The 15,365-nt window shown below is 35.6% G+C and overlaps 1 protein-coding gene across 9 annotated transcripts in view; it reads right to left on the bottom strand.

The window, feature by feature from the left end:
• cyst (rho guanine nucleotide exchange factor 18 cysts) overlaps positions 1 to 15,365 on the bottom strand; it is a 252,082-nt gene that overhangs the window by 51,320 nt on the left and 185,397 nt on the right. For all 9 annotated transcript variants that reach the window (XM_072531560.1, XM_072531564.1, XM_072531562.1 and 6 more), the window contains 3 exons: positions 6,019 to 6,075; positions 5,153 to 5,396; positions 1,466 to 1,676 (listed from right to left, as the gene is read on the bottom strand). In XM_072531560.1, the coding sequence (XP_072387661.1) occupies positions 1,466 to 1,676; positions 5,153 to 5,396; positions 6,019 to 6,075 (512 nt within the window). The remainder of the gene's footprint in view (positions 1 to 1,465; positions 1,677 to 5,152; positions 5,397 to 6,018; positions 6,076 to 15,365) is intronic.

Below are 15,365 nucleotides of genomic sequence, written 5' to 3'. Positions count from 1 at the left end.
CAGTACAAGTCTTATTCCAGAGATGCAGAGATGTCAACTGCGACGTATACGCATGTCTCGTTGATTACGAGAAAGCGTTTGATCGAGTACAGCACGCCAAGATGATGCAAATACTAAAAAAACAGAAATTAACAACCAAGATCTGAAAATAATTATAAATCTTTACTGGAATCAGACAGCAAATCTTAAAGTTGAAGGTAAACACACTGATTATGTGAAAATCATGCGTGGAGTGAAGCAAGGCTGTATTTTGTCCCCTCTAATCTTCAATCTGTACTCTAAAAGAATATTTATCGAAGCTTTGCACGAAACTGAAAAAGGTATTCTACTAAATGGTTACAGGCTAAACAACATCAGATATGCAGATGACACCATAGTATTTGCGGACAACTTAGAAGACCCACAAGGTCTTATGAACAAAATCACGTATTACAGTCAATAATATGGACTCAATATAAACGTTAAGAAGACAAAGCTTATGACAATAGCAAGAAAAGAATAACAGAAGGTCAACTCTACGTCAACCAATCCCCTGTAGAAAGAGTGACAACTACCTCGGCACTATAATAAATGAAGAATGGACCAACAACCAGGAGATTAGAGCACGCATTGGAAAAGCTAGATCCACCTTCAATCGGATCAGGGCCTTCTTCGAGAGTCACAACCTCTCTCTTTATACAAAAGTAAGAATGCTGCGAGCCTACGTCTTCTCTGTCCTTTTTTATGGTGTTGAATCGTGGACCTTGAACGAAGATATGTGCAGAAAACTGGAAGCATTTGAGATGTGGCTATATCGTAGAATGCTTAAGATCCCGTGGACTGACCGAGTCACAAATGAAGAGGTCTTCAGAAGAATGAATAAGAACCGAGAGGTACTGACCACCATCAAATCTCGAAAGTTACAGTTCTTCGGACATATTATGCGAAATAAATCCAGATATGCTCTCCTTCAAGAAAAAATATTTGGAAAACGAGGTTTAGGAAGAACAAGAACATCTTGGTTAAAGAACCTCAGAATCTGGTTCAATACAACATCTGTGCAGCTTTTCCGCGCTGCTGCAGATAAGATAAAGATTGCCATGATGATCGCCAACATTTCTTTTAAAAAGATATTCATCCTTGAAATTTTTTAGGAGGGAAAAACTTTTCCTTCTAAACAACAAGGGGATTTTTTAAACAGCGTCCATTTTAAATAGTTTAGGAATCTTCTTGTGTAGTGTTGCCCAGGACATCTCTGTAAGTATTTTTTTGATTTCTTATTCACGACCTAGCTCTCCAACGAAAACACGAGTTCCCCTATCTCCGTAATTGTTCAGTCCCCCCTTTCAACCCCCTATAAGCAAATAATATATTGTTACAATATGTATAAAATGGTGGAAATGGAACCAAAATTCCGAAAAGGTATTTCAGGTTTCAGGATTAAATGGTGGTAAAAACATTATACATAACAATTGGATGAACTCACCGTATGCCGATTTTAATCTTGCAGCGTGATTACTGGAAAACGTTTCTAAAAGAATATCTGCAATGGAAGATACGACAGGAGATTCTCTCTGTCTTTGTCTAAGTCTCGCTAAGAATCCTAAATGTAATTCAGTCAGGTCGATAAGTCTTGGAAACATCCTCTCCAAATTCGGCCCTAATTGGAAGTACTTATGTAATCCTTCTACAAAAATCTAAAAAAAAAACAAATCATTGACAATATTATATATTAATAAAACTTATTCAAGTACATGATGACTTAAATATGCTTTACACTTTTCGTAAATAAAAAAATGTGTCAATGTAAATTCAATGTAAAAAGGCTTCCAAGGACTAAATAAATAGAATAATAATAGCTACTCTAAAAAGTAATTAAAAAAAAACAAATTAGGATAGTAACAACATAAAACGAAGTAATACACCTCATAGACTGCAGTGTTACTCCTTGTCAAAAAATAAATAAAAACTATATACACGGGATTTGAAATACCTAGCACTTGAGAAGCAACAGAGTCTAATTATCCAACAAATCAACTATTTCATGCCCCAACTTCTTCTCTCTAGCACTACAACCAGGCGTGGGTCTTTGCAGACTTAACAATCTGCCTCCACTTGCAGCGGTCCATCATTAGTTCCTCTACTTGTTCAATATTTAGAGCGCGTAATTCTGCTGCTCTAAGAGAAGAAAGATGAACCTACATAAGACCTTAATAAGACCTGTTGTTACATATGGGATGGAAACAGCGACGATTAACAAGAAAGAGGAAGATAGCCTACTGAAATTTGAAATAAAAATAATGAGAACGATCCTAGACCACAATGTAACAAGAGAGGGAGAAAGAAGAATAGTCAGATACATAAAATCTCTTCGCTTAGAATGGATAGGACATATACAGAGACACCCACACTCATATATGCTGAGAAGGGTAACTAAATGGACACCACTATGGACCAGGTGTAGAGGAAGGCCTAGAAGAAGATGGCTGGATGATGTAGAAGATGATATAAGAACAATGAATGTTAAAGACTGGAAAGTTCAGTGCAAAGACAGGAAGGAATGGAATAAAATCACGACAGCAGCAAAGATGCATAGCAAGATCTAAATGATATAGAGGAATAATTCACCTCACCCAAGAATAGGATTTTAAACGCCATGGCGTTAGCTATAATCCCTAGGGATTGTAAAGCTTAATGAATAAATGAATTCTGTTGCAATATTATCTCTCCACTCCAATACACTGCACTGCTTTGGCCCCTGATGACTGGTCTCTGACCAGCTTTACGACACCCTGATCTTGTCTCTTGGCATGGGCAGTCCATCTTAATTATACAAAAGAATACATCAAAGAAAGCCGGCAATATGACGAAGAACGGTGATTGATTCACCCACAGAGAAAATTGAATTTTGTAACTGACAGCGCGTCTGCGCTGTTTACAACTGATTTTTTTTAAATCCATTTTGGCGCCTTGACCTTACTATTTTAAAATGTTCTTATAAAGACTAAATATTACCGTAATCATCGATTTCTCGGGACAAGTGTATATTTATAAGCAAATAATGGGACAATATTTTCTAGCTTCTAAATTATACTGAGTGACAAAAAAGGTTAACATTTACATATATTTATCCGATTTTAATAATTTTTCGTTTACATGTTCAGTGTCTGCTACTGGTAAAATCACTAAATTTTCAGTTTGATTCGCCACTGTAGAAGCTGCTTCAATAAAGTGTTGAGGATCTACGATTTCGTACACACTCATTGACACGCGTGGGCATCGTTCTGATAGGGTGGTCGATATCCTGTTGAGGTACCTTATTCCAGGCTACTGTAAATTCGTGAGTAAGAGCTGCTAAAGTCTGTGTATGGTACTGCAATTTCAAGAGCCTGCGACCTATCATGTCCCAGACATGTTCAATTGGAGACAGATCAGGCGATCGTGGTGGCCAAGATAAATGGTTGATGTGATGTTGATTAATGAAGGCTAATGATTCTCATGTAACATGCGATCTGCCAATGTCATGCAGGAATAAGGCTCCACTACTTCCTTAATATAGCGTCGAGCTGTCACATTGCCTCTGATGAAAATTAGTGGTGATCTGCTACCATAAGCAATAGCTACCCTATAACATAACTCATATGGTGTGGTGAACGTGCCGCTCTCTATCAAACTGTGGGTCACGTCTTTCACCAATCGCCTTCTCACTCTCGCCCGACCATACTGCATTCGCAAACAGAAGCGGGATTCATCACTAAAGACCAAATAATTCCATTCCTTGTCCCATAGAATATTTGTGAGAGGTAGCACCCAATGTGGGCGATTGAGAAATGTGGCCGAAACAGAACAACCTGTCATATTCGGCCATATACTGTACGCATATCTGCCTATTAGGTCAAAGGTTCCAAGATCTGGCTTACCAATTGGAAACACTTTCCACTGAAGCCAATAAAATAGGTTTGAAAATCAATATTAGTAAAACCAAGTCCATTAGAATAAATGCAAGGAACAACACGCTATTTACTATCGACAATATGCAGATTGAAAATGTGGAAAACTTTACGTATCTTGGAAGTGTCATAACAGAAAACGGAGGTACAGAAGACGATATTCGTATGAGGATACGAAAAGCCCAACAAGCTTTCAGCACGCTAAACCCTGTTTGGAGATCTGACGAGTATACTACAAGGACAAAGATCCGAATATTCCGATCAAATGTCATGTCTGTTCTACTCTACGGATGTGAAACCTGGAAAGTGACAAACACCCTCACAGACAAACTGCAGGTATTTGTTAACAAATGTCTACGAAGAATTGTTCGTATATTTTGGCCTAAGACCATCAGAAACGAAGATCTGCTACACCTGACCGAACAAAAGAGTGTACAAAATGAAATTAAGTCCAGAAAGTGGGGTTGGATCGGTCACACACTCCGAAAAAATAGTTCCAGTATCGCAAAGACTGCCCTAGAGTGAAATCCCCAAGGGAAAAGAAAAAGAGGTCGCCCAGTACAAACTTGGAGAAGATCCATCATGGACGAGATAAGAGGCCAAGGAAAGTCTTGGAATGAGGTGAAGGCCTTAGCGCAAAATAGAACCCGATGGCGCGTTTTCACTTAAGCTCTATGCTCCACTTAGAAGTTCAAGAACCTTATATATACTGTACGCATATCGTCCATATTTCCATGTTCTTCAAACCACTGACTTGCGATGGCTCGAATACTACTGAATCTGTCTCTTAGAGCCAAAAGTCTTAAGAGGAGACATTTTCGCTCTGTGGTCCCTCTGTAACGTCCAGAATCACTCATTCGGTATCCTCGGTCCTCCTGAGTCCACGCTCGTTCATACTGCAGTATTCTGCGTAAGGATCTTTTGGGTCGCCTAGAAACTTCTCTTATCAACAGACTTTAAATCAATCAAAATCAGCTACACGAAATTTAAAATTTAACTGACACCGTAAATTTACGAAAACCGAATGCTTCTTTATCACCAAAAATTCACGCAACCACCACAAAAACTTAACAGATAAATCTGATTATCACTTGTTGTTTACGGTAAGAAAAGTCGCTATGTAAAAATTAATGAATTCTAATACACATACGTAGGTATTTACCGTTTGTGTCACTCTGTATAGTAATCATAGTGATCAAGCGAACTAATTATAACTTGCTTACCTTCTGCATAACTAAAAGTGTCATACAATGATGCTTTTCAGTTAAAATAAATTCATAAATATGCTCTTGTCGTTTAACTTCTTTCTCTTTTAATTTCCTCGATATATCTTTACCGACGTACGGCGACCACGAATCCGGTTCCGCTTCGTGTAATCCCAAGGTAAAATCTGAACATAAATCAGCTGCCGTCAGTGGAGAGTCTGACAGAAACTCCAAAGGTATAATGGGGACATCGTCGGGATAGCTGCAAATATATTAACAAACTTTAGAAGTATAATAGTATAATAGGTATTAGGTTCAGTAGAATGGCTTGATGAACAGTACTTTTATATAGCATCAACATTTTGCAGCAGGGGTAAATCAATAGCTTTTAAAATGTTTGAGAAACAAGATGTGCTGCATAAACAACAAAATGTTCATTATGCTCAAGTTTTAGCAATAGATAAATCTCTGCAGGAACAAACAATTCATAAATAGTTCTAAATATTCTTGCAGCACTGAAAATAATATTGGGAGAAGTGTATCTATCATCTTGAAGCAGATAATATATAAGCTTTTTCTTGCAGCACTGAAAATAATATTGGTAGAAGTGTATCTATCATCTTGAAGCAGATAATATATAAGCTTTTTGTAAATAAATGTTTTAAACATTTTTGCGCATTAATTCAATCAGATTCTGCTCTTTTGAGATAAGTATTTGAGAATATCTTAGACTCGCATCAAAGTTACTAGTTTCAAAGGAAATGGTACGTTTTGAAACGAACCTAAAATTTTGGGAATTGTATCCAACACTAAATTTTCAAGCCAATTCTTAATATTCTTTAGTGCTATAAAGCATTCAGATGTGATTTAAAAGGACAACTTACCTGGCAGCATCATGTTGACCATGCGACCCACTGTCTTTGTCATCGTACAGTATCTGGCTGAAAGGCAAAACGAACATTACCACAAAAAAATGAAAGGCAACATAACAACTGGCCTAACAAGCCCAGGCCTAACTAAATATTAAAATAAGATAAAAAACAAACAAAAACATGTCACAAATGTGATACCTAGACACTGTATGTGGTGGATGTAGTGAGTTTATAGACGAATAATAGTTTTGACAGAATTATTAAAAATAATCAAATTAGAATATTCAATTAATGTGAAGCTTAGGATAACTATAACAATTTATAGAATTCAATTAACAAAAATTGTATATTTTAAAGTTTTTATAATTAAAATTTCAATTTATTGTCTTCCCCAACAATGTTTTTAATGCAACCTCATTTTCCTTTGAAAAGTCACCTTTTTAAGCTATATAGTAGTGTATTTTTGTTAAGGCTCGCTTAAAAACTAAGCCAAATTATTAAATGGGATCTAAATATTGGAATCCTTTGATATTTACAGTGTTAATGTTATTACTACTTTTTGCTCAGTTTTATTTTTCCGGGCCAGTATGTAGCGATAAATTAACTAAAAATGTAATTGAAAAAGGATAAAAAATTAAATTATCAATAGTTCTTTCTTTCTAATAAATCTTTCTTAGGTATTCACATACCTTCCGAGAGTACTGAGAGCATGACATGGGGAAAGTATCTTTATGCTCGTTCGTGATTGCTAATCTGTGACGTAAGTACAGCCTGAATAGTTCCTGATATCTGGTGGACCACGTATAGGGCTTTGCCAGTTAACTATCGCTTAAAACGGCGAAGATCTAAAGTTATATTGACATTCACAATCTTTGTAGAGATAAATTTACAAGCTCAACAATCAGGAACTTTTGAACAACCTCGAAGAGAGATAGGCACGCTGTAATAGTACTCTAAACCTGATCAAAAATTAATATATAATAGTCTCCCGTTTTATACCGCTGTCGCGGCTTTGGGAGTATAGCATGGTAGTCTGCTATATCTAGGGCCTACGGTATACAAGGAAGGTAACATGGCCAGTGCTACGCTTCAACCGTCTATTATTACCCTGGTTTTACCCAAGGTACTCATTTTTATTCAGGCTGAGTCGACCTGGGGCCTATAGACATTTTTAAAATGTCTAGATGTTCTTGCCGGCGGTAGGATTCGAACTCCGGACCACCGGCTTGCGAGGCAAACATCCTACCGCTTGCGCTACGCAGGCCCGTCCTTGGAAAACCTTTGAGCAAAAGATGTCGATAGTAGTTTATAAAACCACAACGTGTTGTAAAATCTAATTAACTGGCTAGACCACTTGCTTTGCTCTTCTACCCGCTGCATGAATCAAAAACCAATAAACAGTTAAAAGAAATAAGAATAAAACTTTATCACAATCAATTTATTCTACCACCAACGACCGGTTTCGAATACTATAATTTGCTATGCATCTTCAGGTCAACTTAGATTGCTTATGCATTTTCAGTCAAATTATAGTATGCGAAACCGGTCATTAGTGGTAGAATAAATTGATTCTGAGTAAGTCTTATTCTTGTTTCTTTTACCTATTTGAAATGGACTCACACAGGCAATATATTCAAGATTTCAAAAAACAATAGGTAAAAAAGTAATTACACAGTTATCAAACGTTTGATTCAGTGAAATCAACTTTATCTGAAGGTTCCACAAGTACTGATGGCATGTGACTGGTTTACTCGAAGATTAAATGATTAAAAAATCGTATTGACGTTCATCTCAAGAAGATATTTGACGGGGATATCTTAAAGAGTTGAGATGATATACGACAACAACTTAGGAACAATCTTAAAGAAGTCCACAATGAATATTATAATGAACCCAAGTACAATAACTATAGAAAACTTTCAAAATCTAAATTTAACAATAACAACTTCTATTTCCTCCAACTGCGCTGCATCGAGGTCGATACCCAGCACATATTTGTGCATTTTAAAGCTGAATACGACTCAGTAAGTAGACGTACATTGTAACGATGTGTATCACTAGCTATTGTCACCGTCCTACCAACAATCCCTACACACGCACTCCCACTGCTGAGTTCCACTTTCATCTTTGCGCGCTAGAAGAGATGGAAGGCCGACAAAGGTATAAATCTGATCTGGTGGGAACTTTACCGGGCCTTTGGAGGTTGACTGAAGGCCAACCGTCCGGAGTTCTATCAGAGTGTTGATCTAGTGGCAGCTTCTTACCGGTCTTACGAGTATTGATCTGAGACAGACCTGTTGCGTGGCTAAGGATTGATTAGTCACTTCCCGCTCCTTGCCGGATCGAGTGTTGATGTTTTTACCTGAGTAAAACCTGAGTTTGCTACCTAAAAGAGCTACCCCTCATAACATTACTTCAGGCCATACTGCTGTTTTAAAACCCTTCAGCTTGTTCAGCTAACAGAGCTAACACTAGCAGGCACAGGTAGCAGTCAGACTCCAGAATGAGATTTCATGCTATTCTGTTTATTATAAGATAAAATAGAAGAGAAAAGACTTATGCCAGTGTAGTGTTGATAAGGAAAATACCTTACCGCATATCGATGTACGGGCACTGTTTTGAGAAGATGATATATAGACAATAAAACGAAATGATTTTGTAAAGTGTATGAGACTTTGTAAAGAGACTAATGTTTTTTAGAAATGTTTTATTTTATACTGACAACCAAACTTATCGTATATAATATAAAACACTAAGGCCAGAGTTAACATACGCAGCAGAAACATGGTCACCTACACAAAAGCATCACGAACTGCTTTAACTCCTAGCACAAAAAAATTCTAAGAACGCATGAAGGAGTAAAATAGTGAGAATTGTCACGCAGGCGTACAACTTTCAGTGTATATAATTTATAGGGAGCGCGAAGTAGGGAAATTCATTAAGAAAGCACGTCTCATATGTATAGGGCATGTAATCAGTCGAGAAGAAGATGCAACCATAATCAAAGAATAACATAACCTTAAATTATGAACATTCATAGTAAATATCTTAATATTTTGATATTCTTACCTAACAAATTCACGAACAATAAATAATACCAATTGCACAGAATAAATGTTCACAACCAAAAGTCTTAATTTATTCTTCAAACAATTAAACAACCCCATATTTGCAACTTCTTATGGGACAAATACACACGAATTCGAAATGTTTGGAAAGGTTTTTAAAATCCCCGCCCATTGTGACGTCAGGGCTTAGGTAGTCCATTGAACTGTGTATATTTAAAACAATTCAAAAGTAATTTTGATAAACAAAAAGAGAAATCAAACGATTTCTACCTAGCGAAACCGAATTCACCAAGTTTTACCACTGTGTTTCCTAAAATTTGCGAATAAATTGCTAGATAAATTACTCGGCAAGGGAATCTAAAATTGCATTCCGCATGCCGTTCATCCTGGTCAAAATTCGTAGTGAATTCAGTTTCTGGTACTCCAAACGAACTAAATTAACTAAAAATGTAATTGAAAAAGGATAAAAAATTAAATTATCAATAGTTCTTTCTTTCTAATAAATCTTTCTTAGGTATTCACATACCTTCCGAGAGTACTGAGAGCATGACATGGGGAAAGTATCTTTATGCTCGTTCGTGATTGCTAATCTGTGACGTAAGTACAGCCTGAATAGTTCCTGATATCTGGTGGACCACGTATAGGGCTTTGCCAGTTAACTATCGCTTAAAACGGCGAAGATCTAAAGTTATATTGACATTCACAATCTTTGTAGAGATAAATTTACAAGCTCAACAATCAGGAACTTTTGAACAACCTCGAAGAGAGATAGGCACGCTGTAATAGTACTCTAAACCTGATCAAAAATTAATATATAATAGTCTCCCGTTTTATACCGCTGTCGCGGCTTTGGGAGTATAGCATGGTAGTCTGCTATATCTAGGGCCTACGGTATACAAGGAAGGTAACATGGCCAGTGCTACGCTTCAACCGTCTATTATTACCCTGGTTTTACCCAAGGTACTCATTTTTATTCAGGCTGAGTCGACCTGGGGCCTATAGACATTTTTAAAATGTCTAGATGTTCTTGCCGGCGGTAGGATTCGAACTCCGGACCACCGGCTTGCGAGGCAAACATCCTACCGCTTGCGCTACGCAGGCCCGTCCTTGGAAAACCTTTGAGCAAAAGATGTCGATAGTAGTTTATAAAACCACAACGTGTTGTAAAATCTAATTAACTGGCTAGACCACTTGCTTTGCTCTTCTACCCGCTGCATGAATCAAAAACCAATAAACAGTTAAAAGAAATAAGAATAAAACTTTATCACAATCAATTTATTCTACCACCAACGACCGGTTTCGAATACTATAATTTGCTATGCATCTTCAGGTCAACTTAGATTGCTTATGCATTTTCAGTCAAATTATAGTATGCGAAACCGGTCATTAGTGGTAGAATAAATTGATTCTGAGTAAGTCTTATTCTTGTTTCTTTTACCTATTTGAAATGGACTCACACAGGCAATATATTCAAGATTTCAAAAAACAATAGGTAAAAAAGTAATTACACAGTTATCAAACGTTTGATTCAGTGAAATCAACTTTATCTGAAGGTTCCACAAGTACTGATGGCATGTGACTGGTTTACTCGAAGATTAAATGATTAAAAAATCGTATTGACGTTCATCTCAAGAAGATATTTGACGGGGATATCTTAAAGAGTTGAGATGATATACGACAACAACTTAGGAACAATCTTAAAGAAGTCCACAATGAATATTATAATGAACCCAAGTACAATAACTATAGAAAACTTTCAAAATCTAAATTTAACAATAACAACTTCTATTTCCTCCAACTGCGCTGCATCGAGGTCGATACCCAGCACATATTTGTGCATTTTAAAGCTGAATACGACTCAGTAAGTAGACGTACATTGTAACGATGTGTATCACTAGCTATTGTCACCGTCCTACCAACAATCCCTACACACGCACTCCCACTGCTGAGTTCCACTTTCATCTTTGCGCGCTAGAAGAGATGGAAGGCCGACAAAGGTATAAATCTGATCTGGTGGGAACTTTACCGGGCCTTTGGAGGTTGACTGAAGGCCAACCGTCCGGAGTTCTATCAGAGTGTTGATCTAGTGGCAGCTTCTTACCGGTCTTACGAGTATTGATCTGAGACAGACCTGTTGCGTGGCTAAGGATTGATTAGTCACTTCCCGCTCCTTGCCGGATCGAGTGTTGATGTTTTTACCTGAGTAAAACCTGAGTTTGCTACCTAAAAGAGCTACCCCTCATAACATTACTTCAGGCCATACTGCTGTTTTAAAACCCTTCAGCTTGTTCAGCTAACAGAGCTAACACTAGCAGGCACAGGTAGCAGTCAGACTCCAGAATGAGATTTCATGCTATTCTGTTTATTATAAGATAAAATAGAAGAGAAAAGACTTATGCCAGTGTAGTGTTGATAAGGAAAATACCTTACCGCATATCGATGTACGGGCACTGTTTTGAGAAGATGATATATAGACAATAAAACGAAATGATTTTGTAAAGTGTATGAGACTTTGTAAAGAGACTAATGTTTTTTAGAAATGTTTTATTTTATACTGACAACCAAACTTATCGTATATAATATAAAACACTAAGGCCAGAGTTAACATACGCAGCAGAAACATGGTCACCTACACAAAAGCATCACGAACTGCTTTAACTCCTAGCACAAAAAAATTCTAAGAACGCATGAAGGAGTAAAATAGTGAGAATTGTCACGCAGGCGTACAACTTTCAGTGTATATAATTTATAGGGAGCGCGAAGTAGGGAAATTCATTAAGAAAGCACGTCTCATATGTATAGGGCATGTAATCAGTCGAGAAGAAGATGCAACCATAATCAAAGAATAACATAACCTTAAATTATGAACATTCATAGTAAATATCTTAATATTTTGATATTCTTACCTAACAAATTCACGAACAATAAATAATACCAATTGCACAGAATAAATGTTCACAACCAAAAGTCTTAATTTATTCTTCAAACAATTAAACAACCCCATATTTGCAACTTCTTATGGGACAAATACACACGAATTCGAAATGTTTGGAAAGGTTTTTAAAATCCCCGCCCATTGTGACGTCAGGGCTTAGGTAGTCCATTGAACTGTGTATATTTAAAACAATTCAAAAGTAATTTTGATAAACAAAAAGAGAAATCAAACGATTTCTACCTAGCGAAACCGAATTCACCAAGTTTTACCACTGTGTTTCCTAAAATTTGCGAATAAATTGCTAGATAAATTACTCGGCAAGGGAATCTAAAATTGCATTCCGCATGCCGTTCATCCTGGTCAAAATTCGTAGTGAATTCAGTTTCTGGTACTCCAAACGAACTAAGTAATAAAACAAAATGACGGTATTAGATTTTTGTTTTGGTTCAGAGCAGTGACTATACCGTTCTGACGAGACCTAAGGAGGTCGAAATACGTATCAGCGGTTGTCGCTGCCCTGTATCGAAACAAAAATCTAATACCGTCATTTTGTTTTAGTTTCGATAAATAATTAACATATAATTAACATCTGGAATTATCAGAGATATGTCAAAAAGGAAAGTAATCTTCTGTCTTGATTTGGACTATGTTAATACTTAGTATAATAGAAAACATGTTGTTTTTCTTCATGTTTCACACATTTTCAATACACTTTTTAAAACTTTGAGAATTATTTAACATAAGTAAAAACAGGAATCTTTCCTGTCATTTATTTAACTTTATATTTTATACTCTGTGATTATTTTTAAATTTCTGTCAAAATATATCATGTATAAACCAAACTAAACTTTACTTGCGTTGAATAGAGGAAGAATAGAAAAAAATCATGCCTGAAAGCGAAGTAGCGTATGAAGCGATTGCAAAAAACTGAACAACCTATAAAATAAAATCAGTCAGTTAATCAAAAAATTTACCGCAAAAAAAGAACAGCTAATAGACTAGATTGTTTAGAAGTTTGCCTATGCTCAGATATAGCCTACGATGATTTGTGTTAGTTGAATTTGTCAAATAAACAAGTTGTCAAATTTACTTTTATTGCATCATTTAAATTCAACGTTTGATTTAAATAAAATAGTACATATTACGTGCAAAATTTATTTAATTTTACTTTATTCTTGATAATTTAGAATTACTAATTATTATTTCTTCTTATTATATACACGGTGATCAACTTTTGTTATAAATCTTTTTATGGATTTTGGTAATCATTAAAAACCATGGCTACAACTAATAACACAAAACAACTTGTATTCTTAAAAAGAAAAAGAGAAGCTGATGTTAAATTTAAAATAAAATACAGGGTGTTTTATTTAAAAAAATGTAAAGCTTAGGCTTTACCTCCTATTTTTATAAATAACTTTTTTTAGTATCCCCTGCAATTGTCATCAGGTGCCACCAATCACGCACCTCGATGTGCATCGCCCTTCCTTCTGGAACTTATAATTAAATTTAATTGGTTGAGAAATGAAAAAGTTTCATATAAAAGTTAATTTATGTTTAAATATGAGACATTTTCGGATCTCAAGTCAGTCAAGTATAGTCAGCGTCAACAAGCTGAGTTTTTTTCTTGTTAGAAAGAATGTGTTTTATTTCCACCTCTAATAAAACCATGATGGCATTGTCTCTTCAAGATAATGCCACAATAAGAGCGTACCGGCCAACTACGCAATATTACACCATATTGCGCAATAGTTGGACAAATTAATAAATATGGAATTTTGCACCAAGTTGCAAACACATTTTCATACGTTTATTAAGTACACCGGAGACGACATGGCGCCCAACCTTTTAACGAACTCTACCACGACTCCGAGATGTCACATACACAACACATTTTCATACGTTTATTAATTACACCGGAGACGACACAATAACAAATATAAAGGACTGTTACAACATTTGATCAGCCTGTACACGTACGTATGTAGACAGGTACCTATACGCATACGCGTACACATTATAGTGTTTATTCATATGGTCGACACACACAGGTATAGTCATTATATTTTTGAACGAGAATAGTAGAACAAAACACAGAATAAAATCAATTTGACATGTTTCGATGTAACATCAGTTTTCTCTGAAGAAATAATGTAAATTCAGAACAATTTGTAATAAAAATTTTATTACTGTCTTACCTACATAACTTCCTTCTTCTTCTTTTTCCTTCTTGTGTTCTATGTAGGCTTTAAAGCCTGTTTATCAATATTAGCCTCCTAAATCGTTTAAATTATCGCACCATCTTTTTCTTGGTCTGCCAATACTTCTTCGTCTATTTGGTGACATCTCGTGCTATTCGTAGTATCCTATTCTCTGTCATTTTACTAATGTGTTCGTTCCACTCCTGTTTCCGTTTTGTCACCCATCCATTTATGTCTTCTATATCGTATGCACTTCTTTCGCTTTTCTCCCTATCCAACAGACTTTTCGCTGATATTCGTCGAAGTATTTTCATCTCTGTTGTTTCTAGTAGTCGTCTCGTTTTAGATGTGTCAGTTTTTGTCTCCGCCGTGTATGTTAATATAGGTCTAATTGCTGCTTTATAGATTCTTATTTTTGTGTCTTGTCTTAGTAGGCCAGGGAAATAAGGAAAAAAAGTACCCTGTTTTTGACACTCGTTCGGCCAGGCAAACGACAGTTGTTATGAGTAGTATGGACCTCTGTAAAAAAAACCTATATGTTTCCTGCAGTCGATTTTTTGGACTTAATTAGTTATTAACAAATTAAGGTCAAAAAACGGAAAAATTTTGCTTTTTTCGTCTATCGGCAAAAAGTGAAGCATTTTAAACAAATTTTACAAGAGAAGAAACTTTTAAGTCATATAAAAACCTTCAAAATGGCGTTTACTAAATGTTTCTATCCTTATTTGTTGCTTAGGAAATTGCAAAATAGGTCAAAAATATCGGTTTTTTATAAATGTTAATAACTTTGTTGAAAATAAACTTATAACATTTATATTTCATAAAATGCTGTGTCTATGAGTGCTTAAAATATTGTTAAAATTTCAAAGTGATCGGTCAAATAGTTTAAGAGTTATTTTATTTGTTTATCCCAAATTAATTTTTTTTGCAACAATATAAGTCAGAAAATTATATAGTTTTATTAATTGTAAGGGTAGTTTCTGGAAGAAGAAGACTTGTTCTATTATTAACATTAAAAAAAAATTAAGAAAATTAATTTTAAATATTGCAAAATAATTTTGCAAAAACATGTCGATTTTTTGCTTATAAACAATTAGAATAACTTTTTAGCCATTGCCTGTAAGAACATTATTTTTTTATATTTAAAAAGCCTAA

Source organism: Diabrotica undecimpunctata, chromosome 5 (genome assembly GCF_040954645.1).
Source record: "Diabrotica undecimpunctata isolate CICGRU chromosome 5, icDiaUnde3, whole genome shotgun sequence".
NCBI lineage: Eukaryota > Metazoa > Arthropoda > Insecta > Coleoptera > Chrysomelidae > Diabrotica > Diabrotica undecimpunctata.
This window is presented reverse-complemented; position numbering and strand designations above follow the sequence as displayed.